The sequence below is a fragment of the Thamnophis elegans genome, chromosome 7, assembly GCF_009769535.1.
Source record: "Thamnophis elegans isolate rThaEle1 chromosome 7, rThaEle1.pri, whole genome shotgun sequence".
Lineage (NCBI taxonomy): Eukaryota > Metazoa > Chordata > Lepidosauria > Squamata > Colubridae > Thamnophis > Thamnophis elegans.
The window spans coordinates 28,981,312-29,005,024 of record NC_045547.1 but is presented as its reverse complement, the minus strand read 5'-3'; the positions used below and the strand labels follow the sequence as shown (position 1 = coordinate 29,005,024).

The following is a 23,713-nucleotide window of genomic DNA, read 5'->3' as shown; positions in this document are numbered from 1 at the left end:
ATTGAAAGCAGCAATAATCCTATATGCTCAAAAATGGAAAGAGGTATAGATTTCTAGATTAGAATAATGGATTGAAAAGATAGTATAACTGGAGATGGCAAAGTTAACTGCATTCGTTAGGGATAAGAATCAGTGGTGGTTTCCTACTGGTTCGGACTGGTTTGGACAAACCGGTAGTGGTTTGACAGACTGGGTCGCTGGAACTGGCCTGCCACACCCCTGAACCGGTTCTCCGGGTGCCACCATAGGTGCTGCCATCTTGTTTTTCTGCATGCGCAGAACAACTTTTATTGCACTCTGCATGCCCGCCCAGAGCGCACACAAGTAAGCGCCTGCCAGAACCCACCCCTGATAAGAATGTAAATAGCTTTGTTTCCACTTGCTTCTGGACTTTCTGATTGAAAGGCAAAAAAAAATTGAAACGTTGATTTTGGGTTTTGATAACTAAGTAGGTCATGGTTATAGAAATGACTAGTGTTTACTATTTTAGATAAGTAAACATGGGATGTTATAACTGTATTATGTATCTTAATGCACCCAAAGAAATTGCTTTTTGTTTCCTTCTTTCCTTTTTCTTTCCTCAGTTTATTCACTCTTCCTCTTTCCTTTCCCCCCTTTCCATTTGTCCCATTGCCTTTATTTCTATTTGCATTTTACATTAAGAAAAAAATAGTAAAAATATGTTTTTTTTAAGAACAAAAAATGGTTCAAACATTTGTGACTCATTAGCTTAGGAGGAAAAATGATTAGGGTGGAGAATTATTGGACTCTATTAAATGATGCATGATTTAGAGAAAGTGAATAGGGATGACTAAGATTAACCAGTGAAGAGATTTAGAATAAATAAGAAAAAAAATTATACAGCACATAAATAAAATTATGGAATTCATTACCACAAAATGAGATGATAGCCAGTAATGGCTTTGAAATGGTATCAGATAAATTTGGGATAGAAAGTTCTATCAAGGGCTCTTAGTCTTAGGGGACAGCTACGTCTCACTCTCCTTCTGGAAAACACCCCAGAGACCTCTGACTAACTATTGAGAGAAAGAAAAAGGTGCATTCATGAACCCTGCCCTAATTCAGCAAGCCTGGACCTCGTGTTCTCACATACTTCTTTTGGGTAGCTACTAGAGAGATAGAAGTACTTCCTACCATCAGTTCCTTCAAAATCAATAGCACTCCTTAGTTCAAAGATGTCTCCCAATATAGATTACCCATTAAGGGGAGAGCAATGAGAAAGAAGCACTTTGCCTGAAATCAGCCTTGGAGCTTTCTTTACTTTCATCTCACTGCAGCCCAAACATTTCCCAACAATCTCTTTTTTCTGCAGCACAAACATTTCCCAACAATCTCTTTTCCTCATGGTGTTCTCTTGAATTGAATTGAATTGAATTTATTGCATTTATATGCCGCCCTTTTCCCCGAAGGGGACTCCGGGCGGCTCACAATCCAAGTCAGGGAAGGGGATACAGATAAGGGATAAAAAGACGAACAGAACAATACACAATTTAAAAGCACACAACAACCATACCATTTGAGGGGGGGGCAAAAGCTCTTTAGCCCCAGGCCTGTCGGAACAGCCAGGTTTTAAGGGCTTTGCGGAAGGCCTGGAGGGTGGTGAGGGTTTGAATCTCCACGGGGGACTCGTTCCAGAGGGTTGGAGCAGCCACAGAGAAGGCTCTCCTCCGGGTAGTCGCCAGTCGGCATTGGCCGGCGGATGGAATTCAGAGGAGGCCTAATCTGTGGGATCTAATCGGTCTATTGGAGGTAATTGGCAGCAGGCGGTCTCTCAAGTACCCAGGTCCAATACCGACTCCCAGCCCTTGCCTTCAGTCATCCTGAATTGTACCGTTTTGCAGTGCAGGTACTCCTTGACTTATGACCACAATTGAGCCCAAAATTTCTGTTGTTAAGGGAGACATTTGTTAAGCGAGTTTTGCCTCATTTTCTGACCTTTCTTGCCATAGCTGTTCAGTGAATCAATGCAGTAGTTAAGTTAGCAACAAGATTGCTGAGGGAATCCGGCTTCCCCGTTGATTTTGCTTTCAGAAGGTCGCAAAGCATGATCCATATGATCCCCGGGACACTGCAACCATCATAAATACGAGTCAATTGCCAAGCATCTGAATTTTGATCACATGACCACGGAGATGCTTCAATGGTTGTAAGGGTGGAAAAGGGTCATAAGTCACATTTCTCAGCACCATTTAGAGGTGGTATTCAGCAGGTTCTGACCAGTTGTGGAGAACCGGTAGTGGAAATTATGAGTAGTTTGGAGAACCAGTAAATACCTCTTCTGACTGGCCCCTCCCCCTTCTATTCTCTGCCTCCCAAATCCCAGTTGATCAGGAGGGAATGGGGATTTTGCAGTATCCTTCCCCTGCCATGCCCACCAAGCCATGTCATGCCCACCAAGCTACGCCCACAGAACTAGTAGTAAAAAAAAATTGAATCCCCCACTGGCGCCATTGTAACTTTGGTCACTAAAAGAACTGTTGTAAATCAAGGATTACCTGTACTGTTTCCCCTCTTACCCCAACACTGAATTTGCGATGGATTCACTGTGACACATTTTCCTCACCAATGCAACAGCCATAGCAATAGCACTTAGACTTATATATTGCTCCACAGGGCTTTACAACACTCTGTGACACTTTACAACACTTTCCAGAGAAAGGAAAAAAAATGGGAGGTGACTCTGAGGGCACAGATAAACCTCCAAGTGCTTCAACGACCCTCTAAAAGGATACAAACAACCAGCTGTCTGCAAGGAATATAAATCCTTCCATTTCCCACTATCCTGTCAGAGCTGAAGTCGCTTCTTGGATGAGAAGCAAAAAGTCTTCAAAGGAAAAACAAGAAAGTCCAGTTGACTTCTGAAAAAGCACCTTTGGGACACTCTCTGGCTCCTCATTTTACCAACCTTGGAAGGAGAGAAGGCTGAATCAACCTCGAGTCCTGTCAGGCTGTGGGCAGAGTTAGCCTGCAATACTGTGTTCTGACCACTGTGCCACCAGAGAGCTCTTTCCTCGCCATGCTGTTGATAGCATTGTGAGGTAAACCCAAGAAATAGGGTTAGATCAATAATAGATCAGCTATTATTAGTAGATATTTTCTACTAATAAGTGGTAGATATTTTCTGAGCAACTGATGACATTTAGAGAGAGAGAAACTAAACTGGGGAAATCCAACAATCCTTCTTTGAAATTTCTTGTATGTATTTTAAAAAATAGCACAGATCATTCGCCAATTTTACAGTTGTGGCAGGACAGAGGTCACCAGTGAGGGCAAAAAAGTACATATTGTCTAATATTGAGGTATGTAGCTCTTTAACTTAGCCATAAGGAAAAAAAACATAAACTGGAATAGATAAATCAATCCACCATATGATATGTCTGCATAATTCTGTATCAAAATTATTAATATTATTATTCTTCCTCCTTTGCTGCCACCTCCTCTTCCTCCTCCTCCTCCTCCTCCCTCCATATTCCTCATTTAGTATATTTAAAAAGGAATTATATTGACGTTTTTTGTTTGGGGAGAAGAAAATTTTGGCAAATTTTCCAGAGATAAACTGGAATGTATGAAATGCTTGTCCTAGTGAGTCCATTTTCCCTTTTTTAATTTCCCATCTTTCCTTTTTTTAATTCTTTCGCTTGCAGTCTGATGTCTTCTAGTCTTCTTATGCATCAATCTTCCTATAGGAAGACTACTAAGAAAAACCCTCCTAGGGGAGTTCTTTCCTCTTTCTTGGGCAAAAAATAACTTTCAGAAAGCCAAGTTGACACAGTGGTAATTTTCTAAGCATTAACCCGCAAATCTATTCCCTTTTGATGCTATCTGAAATGGCACATTTCTTTTAAAAATACATTATTTATGTTTAAATGGTACTTCTCTTAACATTTATTTTCTATTTCTTTTCTCCCAAAGTACAGAATGTTTAATTTTTTATTGTTAATTATTTACTTGAATGAATTCTTTTCTTGAAATAAGAATGACATTGGAACATTAAAAACATGTGAAGCACCAGTGGAAATACAGTTCTAACTTGCTCTTTTGCGAGTTGTATCTGTTCTGTGAGCTCCTGTCTCTTAGCATTATACCCCTCTAGAAATCCTCTTTTTGCCCCTCGTTTTCTTTTTTGTGCCCCCAAATTCTTGCAAATGAATCAGTGCTCAGCCACTCACAAATCACCCAGCTTGTGAAAAAGGTGCATCTTGACAAAGGCATTTCCCTCCCGAGGCTCAGACCAGGTGCAGTCGATTTGTGATTCATAGTCATTGGAACAGCTCAAGGTTTTCTTCAGATGGCTCTCTAAAAAGAAAAAGAGAATATTCCTAAAGACATTAAAGTGCTGTCTTGGGTTTTGCTCAGCAAGAGCAAAAGCAGCAATGACAAGAAATGGATATAAAATTTTTTTTAATGTTATTTACTTGGGCATTTAAGCACTATTAAGGAATACCAATTGCTTGTTTTTTTTTCAAGTGCACCATTTTGAGAAAGATAGTTCAGATATACACACAAACACATATACAGAAATTTTGTTTAATTTTATACCATTGTACAAAGTTTTTCCATTCTAAAATTGCCCTTTAAAATTCAAATGGAACAGAAAGAAAAATTAGAAAGACACAGGATAATATAACCAGAAAGACTGATAAGAAGAGTAAGTTGAATGTATCAAAAGGGGAAAATAAACATGTACACCCCAGAAGGAGATAAACGGCCATCACTGAGAATGCTTGCTTCTAGCTGTCCTTGCCCATATTTAAGCATGAGAAAGCATGTGGAGCAGAACCTTAGAGAATGATCTAAGTGCAGCATTCACTTTTTAGAATCCAATTCATCTCTCATATGATTAATATTTTCCAGTTGTTGGCCAAGGGCTCTGTATGAACCAATCTCTTAACTGATAGAAGATGTTCAGAATGTGAACCTTTTCTCCAGCTCTGAACATACAAATAGATTTTTTAACCAAAAAAAAAAAAGCCACCAGTGAAGTAAAAATAGTTGTTCTTCTCCAGCCTTGTGTAGCCATGAACTTTTGACAAACGTAACAGGGAGGAAGAGTTTGCATCTTTCAAATTATATGAGCTTCTTTCTTCAAAAATTGAAAAGCCAATGCCTATGTTTGGATGCATGCATGTTAACTCTCTTATTTGATTGTGACCCTAAATAATGTGATCTGGACAGGTAACTAGACATGGTTCCACCACAAAACCGCGGTAGACTAAAGCGCGCTCGACGAAAGCGTGTACGTGACGTCATCACAGCGTGACGAAAACAGCACGCTGTGAGTGGTAAACTTAAAATTAACGCATAAATCCAAACCTAACCCCCCCAAACCTAACCCTAAACCTAACCCTAAGCCTAACCCTTAACCTAACCCTAAACCTAACCCTATACCTAACCCTTAACCTAACGCTAAACCTAACGCTAACCCTTAACCTAACCCTAAACCTAACTCTAACGCTTAACGTAACCCTAAATCTAACCCTAACCCTTAACCTAACCCTAACCCTAACCCTAACTCTAAACCTAACCCTTACCTTTATATGAATCGGCTTGCTTTAAAAGCGCTTTTTAAAGCGCCCTTTTTTCTCCGCGGTCGTATTTGTCGCGCTGCTGATGACGTCAGGTATGCGCTTTAATCGGGCGCGCTTTAGTGGACCGCGGTTTTGACGGGTCACGACTGGACATAACAAGGTCACATAGACATCCCAAAAGAAGGGACACAAATTGGACAGATTACCCATTACTGTAGGCATAAATGTTACAGTAAAAGGCTTCTCACAGAGAGTGTAAATGGCAAAACAGCCCTTTGGAGAAGAGGGTGTCCCTGTACCTTGTATGATGTTTTGGGTAGGAGCTCTGCTGGGAGAAAACCAGGAAGATAAGGCTGATCGAAAATATTTTGTCCCCTGAAGCTGAGAACTTGCTTCATTCTTTTATTAGGCATGTGTTTCAATTTACTTATTGTGTTTGAATACCACTATAATCTAGACAGATTCCCAATAATTAACATTGACATACAATAATATAACTAAAACATCCATGTTATAAAGCTAGATTAAAGCTAGACCCAGATTAAATACATTACAAGAATCTTGTAATCTTGTATTTTGTAATCAAAATAACCATGTAATATAATATGGTGGACCAATACAATTTCCAATGACTGAACACAGGCAGAAGCATCTAAATTTCCATACACCCTTTGCAAGAGTTCCGTTTCAATAATTTCCCAAAAATTATAATATCAGAGGCCATTCAAATCTCTATTGGGGGGACTGTTCCAGGTCATAGGTGCTCCTACTGAGAAACTGTTTCTGAGCACCTTACTGCAGTTTTATCCATTACTTCACAGACGTGGGGAATTAGATTATATCAATTTGATTCTGAGCAAAAAAGAAAGCCCTGGAAGTATCCAGCTGTCAAACTTTGTAGGCTTTATTGAATTACATATTGAATTATATCCAGAAACCAATTGACATCCAATACAGAGCTCACAACATTGATGTAATATGCTCATAGTGAGGAGTGCCAGCTAACAAATCGGCCATCAAATTCTTCCCTAATTTAATCCCCTGGATGGTTTTCAAAGGCAGCCCTATGTAGAGGATCTTACAGTGGTCTATATAAGTAATTACAATGGAGTGAGTAGTCATCAAAGGTCTCTCTTGCTCCAAGTAGGGCTGCAACTGATAAGCCATCCAAAGCTAGACAAAAACGTTTGTGAGAGTCCACCTGCCCATCCAATAGCAGCCACAAATTTAGAAGAACCTTCAAGTTACAATCTAGCTTCTTAAAGGGCCGAGCTTCCTTATCAAGAGACAGTACTGGAATTGGCAAAGCACATCACTGCACAAAGCAACCAAGCTATTCTATTTGGATCCAGATTTAGCCTGTTTTGTCCCATTCAATTCTGGCAATTTCCAATGACAAATGTGTACACAAATGTGTAGTATCATCTGTATGCTAATGGTGCTATATCTTGAACTTCCAGATGGCATTCTAAGTACATTCATATTAATGTTGAAGATTGGTGGTTGAGGGGGGAGGGAATCTCTGTCCCATAAAACCACCATTTAAAACTACCCATTAAAGCAGGAACTCAAGCCTTTGCAGTTTGTCCAGAAGAATATTATATCCATGGTATAGTCTGCTCATTAGTCTCATCCAGATCCCAACTATTGTCATCTATTGTGGCAATTATAGTGTCAAGCCTCATGCAAGTTGAAGGGCTTGACACTATCAAGGAAGCAAGAGCTACACAGATTTCAGTAAAGTATCTTTAAGATAGGTAAGAATGTTGCAAATTATAAAAGAATCCTCCCACTTTTGTTTACAGTGTGTTAATTAAGGTGGAATTTCTCTGAATTATTTAAAACGATTTTCCCAAGTTTCTTTCTAACTCTCTAAATAGCCATTTATGAGCTAAACTGTCAACCAACTCATGCTTTTCTCTTGATAATTTACATCTACCCTCTTTCCATTCTTTTCTATATCTCCTCACTAGACAATAGTTGTTAATTCAAGGAGTGCCTCTTAAGAAAAAAGAACATTATAATCTTATTCAAATCTGGCTGGCACCATTCCTTGCTAGAGTGATGTTTTGATAATTTCCCAGCTTCAGCTTGTCACTTTCCCCAGCTCCACATAAGAGCTAAGTAGGACATGGCTCCAGCCCATAAATGGCTGAGGATGTATCAAAGAGCATCATCCATCAGAATCAGAATCCCAGCTGACATGGCAAGACATTACTTCAGTTACCACATTGACTTCCACCCACAAACAGTCGAGATTTTTGTTAATCAGTTTATCAGCAAAAAGCTACAAAAATATTTTCAGTGGATGGGCAGGAAATCCCTCTGTAATTGCCACCTCAGAAGGGAGTTGCCAACATTCTCTGGAATGTTGCTCTGAGGGACTATGATGGTGAGTCTTCTCTATTCATCCACCTTTTTTGAAACAACAATATCTCGGAGATCAGGGTACCTCAACATTGCTAGGATTCCAGAAAGCCTTTTAGATCTAACTTCCAGTGATTTATGAGGGGACACTGGTCACCATCTGTCTGACTTCAAACTGAATGAGAATCTTTCCAAGCATGAATCTCGCATAGTTCTTTATGGCAAGATTTATTAAGAAGAATTCCAGTGACTGAATTATACTGTATTTGGCATCAATTTACCCCATGTACATAATGGCTTTGTTTTTTTCTTAATGGTTTTCCCATTATCAGATAAGGACACAGTCTTTTCATTGATAATGGAGAGGCTTGCAACTGACTATTAATCTTAAGAACCTCCTGATTCTTTATCAAGGAAAAAAGATGAGAAGGAGCAAAGATGGAAGAGTAAAATGTATGAATAGAAAACCTACCTCGAGCTTCAATGATGAGAACAGTGAGGCTTAAAATCAGAACAATGCTGTAGAGCTTCATGTTCATTAAGTACTCTTTGTTGCCTGAAGAACTCACCTGTGGGCAAGATAGAACTTTTTTTTTTAACAAAGTACTATTTTTTTATAAAACGTTTTTTTATTTTAATTTTGTTACATAATAAAAAATGCTTTTGTGAACAGAATGTTGTCCAGGTTCTCCCTTTAACATTTCCACAAACACATAATTCATTCTACATTATTTCCAATTTTAGCCATATTGCTTTTCTTCTCATATTTGCCTATTTCTAGTTTTTAACATTTATAAACAATATCATTTTCCTTCTCTTTAAAAATAAACCATCTTATCATTTCTTTTCCATCTGTTTTCTATTAGTAATACGTCTTCAAATTCAATTTTTATATGGTCAGCATTCTGACATAATCACTTTACTCATTTAGAAGTATTAATATAGCTCACAGAACATCCTAATTAAAACATACTATTACTTTGTTTACAATATTTCATTTCATTCTACTAGATCATATCATTCTACTAAACTCCTATTCCTAAATTTTCTTTTCTCTTTTTCTTCTTTTTATATGTCTTATATCTTTTCTTCTGAATTTTTTCTATCACTTTTTGATAGATTGTTTGGATATTTTTCCCCCAAATTTCTCTTTCCCATTTCCCATTATTTCTCTCTTTATTTTTGGCTAATTTCTTTTTCAGATTTCGTTTTCCTTTTTCTTCTCTACTCTATTTGTGCCTCTATAAATCTCACTAGTATAGCCCCATTGAGTTTTGTTTTCCATTTCTTTTTCTACCTGAACAAGGTACTATTGAATGATTTCCTATTGCTGCTCTTTCCCCTGCTGAATATGAGATTAAAACATTCAGTGCAATTATTAATGCTCCACTTGATTAATTCCCCAAATTATTCTTTTTCATTTCGTTTGCCCACACTCCCTTGCTGCTCCTTAACAAATTACATTTTTTGCCACAAAATCACCAAGACTGGGAGATTGAGCTACCTATTTGCCAAGAAAGTTTGCCATTAGATCCATTCATTAAAAGAAAAAAAGAAAACAAAAATAAAATAAAATTTCTATGGACTCTCAAGTTCCTTTCCACTTTCCAGGGTTTCTTCAAAGATAGTTAGTCTTAAAACCTCCAACCAGATCAGCACAGATGAAAGGCAGAATCACAATTCTAAGGTTAATTATCTACCATCAGAGAGAACTGAACTGGTTTCTCTTTATATCATAGACCAGTGTCATCTTTTATAGAGAGAAACGAGAAAAGATAGAAGAGACAAAAACAGTAGACTTACCACATCTCTCCCCCAGAGAAATTCTCCATATATGTATCTTAGAATTCCAGATCAGGCCAGTTAGACATGACACTAAACCCACTAAACCCACCAGGAGGGTTGTTTATTTGTCCCACAAACCCACAAAGTTTTTAAACCATAAGATGGTTTAGTCCCTGATTCTGTGAGGCTGACCCTCAACCTCCATTAGCTGTCAGATCTCAATAAGGAACGTACTTGTGTTCACTTCCCCACCAGGAGGGTTGTTTATTTGTCCAAAACTTTGTGGGTTTTGTTATTAGAGCAAATAATAGAGTAAACTCTCTTGATTTAATATTTTTAAAATATCTCCTTTACTTTTGAATGATGACCAGAATTCCCTGGAGATGGGCAGCGAATAAATTTAAAATTATTACATTGGTCATACAGTCAGCTAAATGATTAGATTGGATTTGACCTTTTTATTCACCTCTCAGAATAACGGAGTTGGAAGGGGTCTTGGGGTTCTTCTAGTCCAACCCCCTGCTCAAACAGGAAACCCTATACTAATTCAGACAAGTGCAAAGAGACCATTAGTTGTAGTTCCACCTTAAACACAAAGCCAACTGGGTGATCTTGGACCAGTCATTCATTCTCATTCCTAGGAAGCAGGCAATGGCAAGCCACTTGTGTAATTCTGTAAAGGCTTGTCTAGGCGGTTGCCAGGAATCAACACTGACTCAAAGACATTTATGAAAACATACACAAAACATCAATAAAAGCAGTTTGTATGTATGGATATTTTCTCTCAGAGAGAAAAATTTGTTAAGGAAAACCTTTAAAAATATAACAATATTTAGTAGCAAATAATAATAAGCACTCACCTTCTCATTTACTTCTTCTCTTCTTTTTGCTGATAGTTTCAAACAATACAATTAGTAATGAAGGATTAAGGTTTTTACTCCATGTTACCACCACTGCCAATTAAAACTTTTCATAACTACAGGAATCTTCATCTATGTTCCAAAGATGAATGAAACGTGAATCGCTTAACCATACAGTTTGCATGTTGATCAGTTTCTGGTGAAGTTTCATTTGTTTCTTTCTGTTTTCCTTTTCTCAAAGTAGTTTCCTTTTTTTAAAGTAGTCTTTCAACATCTCTTTTGCTTACGGAAGAGAAACTAAATGTTTCATGTTTAAAATAATTGCATAACATTTTTTTAAAAGCATTGTATTTCATTGAACAATTTATAGCAGGGTGTCCAGCCTTTGGTCGATGGGCCACATTGCAGCTAGTCATGTGACCCCAGAAGACTTCAAAAAAAAAGTTTGTTTTTCCTACACATTATATGGCATATTTACACTATAGGGCATATTTTATAGGCAGCCCAAGATAATTCTTCTTCACTCAATGTGGCCCAGGCAAGTCAAAAGATTGGCCATGCCTGATCTAGACTCTCTATTATAATAAAAGTATAATTTTATTGGACAAAATGATTGGACAAAAATGTGATGTGATTTGCGATATTTACATAGATAACACAGATTGTATTGTTTATACCATTTCTTAATGATATCAACATTCAAGTGACAAAAGTTGCAACATTAGAGTCACTAAAATGAAATAGGTTAGAGAGATTTTGGGCAGTCCTTTTTTCACAATTGTCTATTAAAATGAGGTTTCAAAGCATATCGTTTTTTACAAAAAAAACTCCACATAGAATATCCAGTTTTTCTTTGAAGTGAAGATGTATACCCAGCTGCTATGTACATCTTCATTCAGAATCTACCAGTTTTTATCAAGTTATTAATCTAAGGTTACAATTTCAAACAACAATTCTGAGTTAAATGATAAGTTGTTTGAATCAAGATTCTTTTATTACATTTTCATTTTCCTTTATACAATCACTTAAATACTGTGCAGTTAAAAAAAAGAAGCAATAAACAACTCATAACACTTCTATCCTACATACATCCTTCCTTCTACCCCTCCAACTTTCATTTCTCCCTTCCAACAATCCCCTCTTCTACTTCCCCTCCCCCTCAGCCATTCCTTTCTCCCCTTCCCACCATCTCACCCTCCTTACATTCCCTTCTCACTCCCTCTTAATTCCCCCCTCTTCTTTCCCTCTACACCTCGCTTCGGTGTATTTCTAGTATTCATTGGTCTATTTGTTTTGTACTAAAACAAAAGAAAAATAAAAGGAAAAGAAAGAAAAAAAGAAAAAAAAAGCAACAGTATCCAAGTGCATTCATTGTTCTGAAAATTGAGTCTATACTTCCACCCTCCCCCCCACCCACCCCCTGAACCCCCCTCCCTGACCCCCTTCCGACTTCCCAGGTCCCATTCCCGGCATCGTTCTTTATCAAGCAAAGTCTGGAGTATATTGAAACCAAATAGATTAGAAGTTACAAAATAATAAAAAATAATAAAAAATAAAGAACAAAAAAGAAAAGAATAATAAAAAGAAAAAAAAGGGGGGGAACCCCCCCCCCAAGAAAGAGAAGTCAATATACTCTCTAACATTAAACTCAGCTTCTCATTATTTTTAAAATCTTAAACAATGTCTTTACCTGCTTCCGCATATAAATTCTATACCTCCCATCCTGCCTTTACCCGTGTCCGCATATATATTTTATCCTCATCCATTGCTCCTCTCATATTTACTCCACCCTCGTGTAGACTCTCCAGATAATCTTTCTTAACCTTGTATTCAAATAACAATTTATACAAAAATCAGCTTACATTCTGGATCAAGATAATCTAATTGAACTTTCACTACCCTTCCATCTACCCCACGCACCCGACTCCATTCATCCCAAACCACAATCCAAGAAAACCACAATCTCCGCTCTCCTCGCCCCAAAGAATAGATCATGCACAGTTTAAATTAAGATTCAAACAAGTCTTATATAAGTCCCATACAATATATGTCCAAATTCAGCACCGCTTCTTTCAGTCTCAATATCTCTTCATCGGTATACAGCTTTGTCATTTTATACCAGACAGGAGTCCTGAAATTTTATTCAAATTAAAAATTTAAGAAGTATTTTAAAGGCATAGCTGGATCTTTATTCTTTACTCTTCTGCCCTTCCGGAAAGGGAAAGCAACACCCTCCGCCTTGTAGCCACGTGTCCCGCTGCTTATCTTCTCCTTCTCCTTGTCTTTCTCCAAGTCCGGGTGAATCAGGAAGTCCCGCCTTCAGAGTTTTGTAGTAAAAATCTCGGGCTTCGCAAACAGAATTGAGACGATATTTTTGGTTCTCAAATGTGACTGTGATACCAGATGGCACTTCCCATTTATATTGTATCTGAGAATCTCTGAGTTTTTCAGTTAAGAAAGTGTAGTCTCTCCTTGCTCTTAATATTTGAGATGGTATTTCTTTAAAAACAATCAAGTCCTGTCCATCGATTCGCAGCCTGTTATTGTAGAACTTCTGTATTATCGCATTTCTGGATTCTCTTGTGGTGAAATATATAATTATATCCCTCGGAAGCTGTCGTTGTTTTGCTACACACGAGTTCTGGCGATAAATTTTTTGAATCTGCCAATCAAAGTTAAATCCCGGACTTCCCACCGAACGTCTGAAAGCTTCAAAAAAGGTCTGTTTCAAATTCTCCTGTTCCTTTTCACGCAATCCTCTGACTCTTATTGCAAATGCAGTCTTATTGTAATTTATCATAACGAGTTGTTTTTGAGCATTTTCAACTTCCTGTTGTAACGTTTGAATTTTAGATGTCAAATTAGAATTAGTTTTTTCCAAAAGTTCCAATTTGTCCTCCATTTCAGAAACATAGCCTGTCATAACAGTCATAACTCTGATCGTATCTTCCCTTGTTTGAGCAATCTTGGCGTCCAGTTTATCATATAAGTCCGATAAAAGTTGTTTAATTTCCTGTCTGAACTCTTTAAGGGTTTCAAAAAGAAATTCTTGCGTTAAGAGATCTCCAGTAGAGGGCGTGGGAGGCAAGGGCAGCGATTTTGTAACAATTTCTTGAGATGTATTATTAAGGAAACACTTAGACTGCTTCGATTTGGGAGCCATTATAAAAAACGCACAAACAAACAAAGTCTCTGCTCCCCTCGGTTTTAAATGGGATACTATTTATAGACTTTTAACAGTTAATAAGGAGAAGTCTTCAGGAGAATAGAACTGATTGAGTGTGTCATATATCAAACGCAGAAGCTATAAAATCGCCATCTTGTAACGCAGCTAGATAAGAAAGCCTTTTACAAAATTGAAGCTGGTATTTTGAATAGTAATAAGAAAAAATTTTACAACTTCAAGTTAATATTTGGTTTTGAAGCCATTTCAAAATTTATCTGCCTGCAGTTAATAAAACTCTATTGCCTGAATATGCAGCTTTAAGTAAAGAGGCTGAGTTCTCCTTTTATTTTGAAGTTAAGGCTTGGCAAAACTTTCAGTGAGTAAACATTGTAACAAGACCGTTCAGCAGATTCATCACCATTTAACTTCCAGATAAGCAAAGTTAATGAAGGAGTAACATTCTTGTAGAAATAAAGCTAATTAAAAAGCTTCTGCTGGCCTATTGTGAAACCAAAATATATGATAAGCAATCTCTTTTGTTTTGAATTCTTGTGAATTCTTGTGAGGATTAACAAAAAGTGTTCATTATTACCGGAGAAACCAGCCTGCTCGGCGCCATTTTAAAAGCCTCTAAGTAAATAATTTTTCGGAGGAGAAAAAGAAAAGAAGCTAAAATGTTGATAAACAATTATTGTGCACGGAAATGGATTCAGCTCGTGATAAGATTAAATCAAACAAAACTTTGAACTGAGTGGGGGAGACCTACTTTGTCCTGCACAAGGCAGTTTGAAGTTCCCAGCACGGACAGCCGTTCTGCCTTGGGCTAGCCCCCCTTTCCCTGCAAGCACAAAAGCTGCAAAAATCGAAGAGCATTTGCCAGCAAAACAGTTTCTTCTTTCCTTCTTGCCTGAAGGATAAGAAAACCTGATAAGACGTCTGATTTTTTTGCTGCCACCACCAGCAGGCTCCTCCCAGGAAGTCCAATGATAAGTTGTTTAAAGACTGATAAAGTTCATTATCTTGGTTGTGTAAACATGTTATAACTAAATAAATAGTTATTATATAATCATTCATAGGAGGGAGGGAGGGAGGGATGGAGGGAGGGAGGGAGGGAGGGAGGAAGAGAGATGCTTTGTTAGCATCTGTGAGCACTGTGAATCAAACAAGTGTTACCCTGATTTCATTGAGTAGTTTTGTATAAATTCACTTCTGAACATCTCCTTAGAGGCCTACTATATTCTCTTCCCTAGTGAACTTTTAAAACATTTCTTTTAATTTAAAAAACTGAAACATAAATCTGGCCTACTACAAAATAAAACATCTGTTTGGGTTTTATAATGACCTGACTCCATTAAGCAACAATAACTTAATTTATTTACAAGAACAAAATCGTACAATTGCTTGCATATCTGAATTTATTAAAATACTCTCTCTAGCAGCTTATTTTCTTCCAGGTTTCTTCTTTGTCATATATTGTATAGACCTGGCTTCTCCTTCTTTCCCTGTTCACTAACTAGCATCAGAGTTCATTAAGTTGCTTTTCCATTCAATCATGAACTTTATTTAACCTTCAAAAACCCAGTATATAGCATGAATGTTTTCAGTGTCTTAATTCTGAGGTGATGAATAGGCTGGCAATCACATCTAATAAATTTGAAGATCATTCTGCCAGAATAATAATAATAATAATAATAATAATAATAATAACAACAACAACAACAACAATAACAACAACCAATGATTAAGGAAGTAAATAAAGGAGGCCTTTTAAAGACAACTAAGTCAAAAGCTGAATATAAGAAAGAAGTAATTGAGAAACGAGCTGAAAATTGGAAAAACAAAGCTATGCATAGCCAATACTGAAAAGTATTGAAGGCAAAGCTGACCAAAAGCTAACTTGGAACTGGTTAAGATCAGAAGCACTGAAAAAAGAAAGAGGCGGCTTTATTTTGGCAGCTCAAGAACAATCCTTAGCCACAAACTGCATGAAGGCAAAAATTCAATATGTTACCACCAACAGCAAATGTCATCTCTGTAATGAGAAAGACGAGACAGTCGACCACTTGACCAGTGGGTGCAGCAAACTTTCACAAACTGACTACCTACAACTCCATGACCGCGTTGCTAAGATCATTCACTGGAAATTGTGCCAAAAGTTTGGATTTGAGTACAGCAAAAAACCAGTGGGAACATCAGGTTCAGAAGGTTTTAGAGAATGAGAAAGTCAAGATCTTGTGGGATTCAGAATTCAGACTGACAGGCACTTGGCCCACAACACACCTGACATAACAATAGTTGAAAATAAAAAAGCATGGTTCATTGACATTACAATAACTGGAGATGCACGAATTGAAGATAAACAGCAAGAAAAAATCACAAAGCACCGGGACTTGCAAATTGAAGTTGAGCGACTGTGGAAAAAGAAATTGTGTGTTGTCCCAATTGTAATTGGAGCCCTTGGATCAATACCTAAAGGGCTACTTCGCTATTTGGAAATTTTAAATTTATCAGACTTGAACATTCTGATTCTACAAAAAACCATCCTACTTGGAACAGCTTATATCCTCCGACGTTACCTTAACAGTTCCTAGGTCCTTGGTTAGGACTCGAACTGTTGAGCTCCCAACCAACCCCAAAGGCTGTGAATCTCACCAAAGATTAACCAAAGAATAACAACAAACAACAATAATAATAACAACAACAACAGAAAAATTGCTGCAGGCTATGAAAACAGAGAACAGCATAAAAATACAGAAACAAAGGCAGAATATAAGGAAAAACAGTTGGATGACAGATTAAATAGATGGAAAACCAAAGCTTTGCATGGACAGCACTCGAAAAACATTGAAGGAAAATGTGATGACAACTTGACATGGACATGGCTTAAGATGGGAACTATCAAGAAAGAAACAGAAGGTTTAATACTGGCTGCTCAAGAACAAGCACTACAAACTAATGCCATGAAAGCGAAGATACAAAAATCCACTGACAATCCAAACTGCCGACTTTGCAATAACAAAGTCGAAACTGTTTCACATTTAATATGTGATTGCAGCAAAATTGCACAAACTGATTACAAAGCTAGACATGACCAAGTTGCTAAATTAATCCACTGGTCATTATATAAAAAATATGATTTACCTATATCCAGAAAGTAATGGGAACATAAAGTGGAAAAAGTTATCGAAAATGAGAAGGTGAAGATCTTGTGGGACTTTTGAATACAAACGAATCGTCATTTGGAACACACCAGATATCATGGTTGTAGAGGGCCGAAGTGTACAGTTTATTGATATCACTGTTCCTGGAGATGCCAGAGTGGAAGAAAAAGAACTAGAAAAAATAATAAAATATCGCGACCTGGCCATCAAAACTACACGGCTATGGATGAAACATGTAACAGTGATACTCATTGTCATCGGGGCACTTGGCACCATGTCCAAGAATTTTACAAGATACATCTACAAATTGCAGCTTCCTGCAATAACACCAGCGGAACTGCAAAAAGCGGTGCTACTCGGAATATCTTATATTTTAAGAAGATACTTGGTTGATACCTAGGATGCTGGCAGTAAACCATATCAACCATTAGCACCAGTCACTGATATTTGTAATGCATTTTTGAATGTTCAGTTGGCTGAGTTTCATGTCTAATGAATAATAATAGTAGTAGTAGTAGTAGTAGTAGTAGTAGTAGTAGTAGTAGTAGTAGTAGGTGGTGGTGGTATTTTTATCTGCATAAATTAGATAAAGGTTCCCCTCGCACATATGTGCTAATTGTTCCTCACTCTGGGGGCAGTACTCATCTCTGTTTCAAAGCTGAAGAGCCAGCACTGTCCGAAGACGTCTCCATGGTCAAGTGGCCGGCATGACTAAACACCAAAGGCGCACGGAACACTGTTACCTTCCCACCAAAAGTGATTCCTATTTTTCTACTTGCATTTTTATGTGCTTTCGAACTGCTAGGTTGGCAGAAGGTGGGACACATAACGAGAGCTCACTCTGTTAAGTGGTTCTAGGGATTCGAACCGCCAAACTGCCGACCTTTCTGATTGACAAGCTCAGCATCTTAGCCACTGAGGCACCACGTCCCTGCATAAATTAGCTCCATGCAAATTTTCAAACCGGGCTGCATCTGGAAGTTGTAGGCCTTATGCCTAAAGATGAGGTGCTCAAATCTGATAGTGTGGTTAAATTGCTATTGTTATCGCTTAGTACTACATTAACTCAGTATTTCCATCTATTGCCAAGTTTACCTCGCTTAACCTTGTTTCTGTGCTAAACTGCAAATGTCTTCTGCATTTCTTAATGTTGCCTCGCTTCATCTTGAGAAAATAACATTGAAATTTCTACACAGTTGTTTGTTAACACTGTGCCTTTGACAAAGAATACCCTTTGTGATGTCTTCAAAGTGAAATTTGTAGGCTGCTTTTGCATCTGCATAGAGCTTCTTGACATTGATTCAGTTAGGGTGTATGTTTATTTCTAAGATTGAAAATAGGGTGCATAAATTATAACAACAAGGTTTGTAATGCTAGAATTTACTTCATCATTTGAACTACTGTTTCTGTTCCATTATTGGCTTGTGAATGGCTGGGACTGATTGTAATGTGTCTAAAATTGTACTTCTTTATAAATAGCCGAAGCTGTTTCAATGAATTGTGGGACATTGGGATATGTATTTTAAACAATTAGTAACAGCAGATCTTGTAACATCATTCATGTTTGCCATATCAAGGTCTCTGGAAAAATAACTTTAAGGCAACAAAATACTTATGACCTCCAAGCTAATTCTCCTCCAAGATCCATCTGGCATTGGTGTAATTATCTGTGTTATTTTCACTAAAAAAAATTCATCACCTGACACTCTTGTTGATACCCCTAACTCAACAATGGCCATGAGACACAGACTGTAATCTTGTTATTCTGCACTGAGTGTTATCTTTGGGCCAGATGTGTCCAAGAAGAATAGCACAGCCAGATGTTTGGAACACTTTAATTTGGATACCAGTCCTAAGTAGGGGATTTGGCTAGATGGCCTATAAGCCCCCTCTCAAATCTATTCTAGGGGACCAAAAACCAGAAGTAGAATATGGACTCTAAATGCCAAATCCAATTTTCTTTCCCACAAAATATTTCAAAATTCAAGTTTCACAAAAGGTGAAGTGCTAATGGAAAAACATACCCACACGCATAGGGAAAACAAACAAACCAAACCTCCACATGCAGGGGGTGGGAGAGAGCAACATTGAATCTTAGCTTGCCAGCTTTTCTTTCATTTATTTTAAATGAAATAATTTTTGAACAGATCTGAGAAAGAATGTGGTTGGGTAGATGCCAAAGAAGGATTCTTAGGCATAGTAGTGATCATGGGCACCATATTTAAGACTCCCAAATTAAGACACCTTTTTAAACTAAATTGTGGATCATTATCATTTGACTTCTGTAAGGAGCTGTTTGTTTCATATTCAGAAAAGTCCATTCTATCCACTATTATCTTCCAGCCTTTTGTATGGTGGCTAATTAGGTATCTGTGAGCAAAGGGGAGGCAGATAGTCAAAATGTACAAGATGGAAAGGATAGAGTCAAAACCTACACACACACACACACACACACACACACACCACAGACAGATACATGGTATGATGCTACCTGAGACTGTTTTGAACTCAGCACACTATCCCCAAGTTAACAATGGCTTTCTGATGTGATTTTTTTTAACCTCACAAGTAATATGGAATAATAAACTATCAATAAAGCCTGACTTTGCACTACACACCAGCCAACCGCATTCAACAAGTAATATGGACCAGCTTCAACAAAGGCTAAGTGATGCTGAGAAATCAATCACGCAAAAATTACACTAATGCAATTTAATAGCATTAGCCGACATGGACCGGTTGCCTGACTGGCAGACAGCTTCAAATATTCAGGAATAAAGTTTCATATGAAATTGTCTTTCTGACTTATTTTATGCAACAGTGGATTCAACATTTCATTATGATATTCAGCTGTTACATGTTGCTACCAGTTTTCTGTCTTTCTATACTATTGTGTGCATTTGATTGTATAAAAGAACACATCTGCTTTCTCAGACTATAATGGAAAACAGAAAATCTAATCCATCCCCATGCCAGAAAGAAATGCTAATTGGTTGGGGAATTAAATTTGCATGGATTTAATTCCATTAAATTCCAGAGCTTTTGCAATTAAGAGAGAAAAGTTTCAGCCAATACAAAATGTCAGTGTTGCTGGCCAAAGATTATTCATGCAACTAAAAGAAAAACAAATAAAACACCAAAAACTCTTACATCTCCTGGTAATTTTCTAGTTGCTAAAAGGGCCAGCACAAAAAGTAATAACAGGGATATTTTTTGCTCTCTATCCTCCTTTATACTGCAATTTGAGCAGAGCATGATGTGATTCAGAAAATAAATCCTGAATGCTTCATTTAAAAGATGTAGTTATCTGAAATTATATCTTTCCTCCCTGCAATCTCAAGGGTGGGGATGTGCAGGATGTATGGTGTGGAGGAGTTACCCTTTTTTCTTTACTCTTTAAATGGCTCTCTTAACAGATTTAAAAGTAAAGAATTCTAAGTGGAGTTGCTTGGAGGTAGCCCATCAATTTTGAGTATCTGGATAGAGATGGAGTAGGATCTCAGTCTTCCCACTGTAGTGTGATGGATTGCACTTATACACCACTTCACAGTGCTTTACAGCAGGGGTGAAATCCAGCAGGTTCTGACAGGTTCTGGAGAACTAGTAGCAGAAATTTTGAGTAGTTAGGAGAACCGATAGCAGAAATTTTGAGTAGTTTGGAGAACCAGCAAATGCCATCTCTGGCTGGACAGAGTGGGGTGGAAATGAGATTTTGCAGTATCATTCCCCTAGACTGGGGTGGGAATGGAGATTTTGCAGTATGCTTCCCCAGCCATGCCCACCAAGCCACGCCCACCAAGCCACGCCCACCAAGCCATGCCCACCAAGCCACGCCCACCAAGCCATGCCCACAGAACCGGTAGTAATTTTTTTTTGAATTTCACCATTGCTTTACTGCCCTCTCTAAGCAGTTTACAGAATCAGCATATTGCCCCCAACAATCTAGGTCTCATTTTACCGACAGAGGATGGATGGAAGGCTGAGTCAACCTTGAGCTGGTGAGAATCAAACTGCTGAACATCTGGCAGCTAGCAATAAGCAGAAGTAGTCTGCAGTACTGCATTCTAACCACTGTGCCATCACAGCTCTTATAATCCATCTTATTATATTAATGCACACCCTTAAATTCTTTTAGCATTTTTGGGGCAATGCTTGCATTAATGACACTCAATTCTATTGTTCCTTGCACCAGAACTCTCCTCCCCCTTCACCAAACCTTCCTTCCTTTCTTCTCATCCATCCATCCATCTGTCCATCCATTCATCCATGCTTCCCAATAGAAAAATGATCCTTTCAAAACTGGACAGCATTTATCTGTCATCTCAGTTGTGGAGGAGCTGTCTTGCTTCCCTTCATAGAAACCCTAGCACTGCCTCATCTATTCCCTTCCTTAATTATTTATATCATTCTTTCTCCAATATAATGTTGAATGACAACTGATCTAATCCCAGTATCAAAGCCGCCCTACATTTAAGAAGTTCAAGAAGTTCGTGCCTGTGCTTCTGACAATCAGACAGCTTAATATGTCTTCCTTTGCCCAGTGGTTTGAGAGAAATACATTCTTCAAGAGTAGCTGAAATCACAATTCTTCTTTCATCCCATACTCTTGGTTTGGAGCAAGTTCTCAACATGCCCCAGGAGCAATGATAGGTTAAGAATTTCTTTTCTAAGGAAATATAATTTATACCATTAGGTTCCCCCCTCCCTTAAATAGCAGAGAATAGGGATTAGCTGCAAAATTTGTAAGGCAACAGACAGAACAATAAAGCTCATTTCCTATTCATTCAAGGGGAAAAAAAGAACTAGAGTTATTTCTAAGAGATTGAAAGAAGTATGGCAGAAGAAATGAGACAGGAAGTAGAGACTGAAACCCATCTAAGAAAGGCAGGTTAAAACCTTAAAGTAATTATGGGCTCAGAAGAAAGTCAATGCAAAAAAAAAGCACATAATTAGAATTATCAGCTATTTCATACATACCCTATTTTTGGCCAGTTTCCTTTGCTTTTAGCAGCAATGTGGCATTCAGACATGCCAGCCAGTAAAATTTCCCCAAAGGCTCCTGAGGGGCTCTAATTTATGAGACAAACACCCAAAGTAGCTAACTTGTTATTCATTAAAAAAAGATGGAATAGTTAGATTTATACCTTGCATGTGATATCTGATAGGGAATAGAGAGTTCCAGACTTGAAAGTTACAAAATGAAATACTTCCAAAGCATTTTGTGTGGTTTCCCCATTCCTTAAAGCCAATAGGAGGTTGGGAGACTTTGTTTCCCATATGGGAAGGTTTTGTACCATCCACAGTTATGTGCTAATTATGACTTCTCTTTTCCTTGTATGCTGCTTCTCCTGCCATCTCACCCTGATTACTCCAAAGAGAGCAAAGAATGAAAGTTGAAATCCACATTTTGGGTTTATCTTTATTTACAAGATGGCCAAGAGACAGGTTTAAAGGTTTGGTCCGCCCTTATACCATTACAGCAGTCTGCAACTTCCCTAGCTCACCACGCTTTCATTGAATCCCTAAAGATCAAGAGGACATTCTTATCATTGGGGATTTTTAGAAGAGGAAATGCTGTAACCAAGGAGGACTTTTATGTATTTGTTTGTTTACATACGTGTGTATGTATTATTAGACTCCTAGGCCTCCCATCTCCCCAACTATGGAGAAGAAACCTACTACATTTGCACAGAAGCTAACCACCGCCACCCAAGTGTAAAGAAATTCTAAATCAGCTTGAGGAAGAACTAGAAAGCAGAAGCTTCTTTTCTTCGGAATACATTTTTGAGGAATTTGGAAAAGGGATCTTTATAGAAGCATTGGGGTATTTCCAATTAGTTTCTACCTCCCTCTCCTCTAGTCCAAAGTGGGGAATTCTCAGAGAGGTTCAGGGCTTCCAATAGGTCTAGCCCCTTAATAGTGAAAGTGAAAAAGTGAACCTATGGAACATGTGCCACAGGTGGCATGCAGAATCCTCTCTGCAGGCAAGCCAACCATTGCTCCAGCTCAGCTCCGCTGCACATCTGGGCTCCTCCTACCAGCCAGCTGGTTTTTGGGTCTCTGCTGCACATGCACCTGGAGGTGGAGCGCATGTGTGAGACCTGTGCACATGCGCCGGGGGAAGGGTGCACATGGGGGGTTACGTACACATGCGCAGGTTGCATGAGGGTTGAGCACACCTGCACGGGGTGTGTGTGTCACATACACATTGCATTATGGGTGTGTCTGCACTTTCGGCCCTCGGTGCAGAAAAAGGTTAGCCATCACTGGTCTAGGCAGTATGGTTAAGGATCGGGGATGGTAAGAGTTACAAACGCGGCCCCGGTTAACTATGCACTACAGCAGGGATTAAACCATTCCTTCTAGTCCCAGAATGAAATTCTAGAAGAACTTCAAGATCTACCAACTGGAGCTAGGAGGAAAACAGAGTGTTTAAGAACCAGAATTAAAAATGCTTTCCTTATGCTCATCTCAGAAATATATTTATTGTCTAAAAAGGGGGTGATTTGGGCAATTCTGTTTGCCCCTGATTTTTCAACATGCCAACCATAAGTTCTCTTTGCAATTGAATGGAAAAACTACATACATATTCGCACAGAAAAAATACATTTTTGTAAAGGTAGTCCTCAACTTATGACTACAATCGAGCCCCAAATTTATGCTGCTGAGTGAGAAATTTATTTGTGAGTTTTGCCTCGTTTTACAACTTTGCTTACTAATTTGTAAAGTGAATCACTGTAGGTATTAAGTTAGTAACACGGTTGTTAAGTGAATCTGGCTTCCCCACTGACTTTACTTGTCAGAAGTTTGCAAAAGGTGATCACA

General features: G+C 38.2%; 1 protein-coding gene across 1 annotated transcript in view; it reads right to left on the bottom strand.

Moving 5' to 3' along the window:
• The window catches only part of CSF2RB (colony stimulating factor 2 receptor subunit beta), a 32,664-nt gene extending 24,209 nt beyond the window's left edge, over positions 1-8,455 (bottom strand). The window contains exons 1-2 of the mRNA XM_032221128.1: positions 8,389-8,455; positions 4,191-4,317 (exon numbers count right to left, since the gene is read on the bottom strand). Of these exons, the coding sequence (XP_032077019.1) occupies positions 4,191-4,317; positions 8,389-8,455 (194 nt within the window). The remainder of the gene's footprint in view (positions 1-4,190; positions 4,318-8,388) is intronic.
• Positions 8,456-23,713: the final 15,258 nt, after the last annotated feature.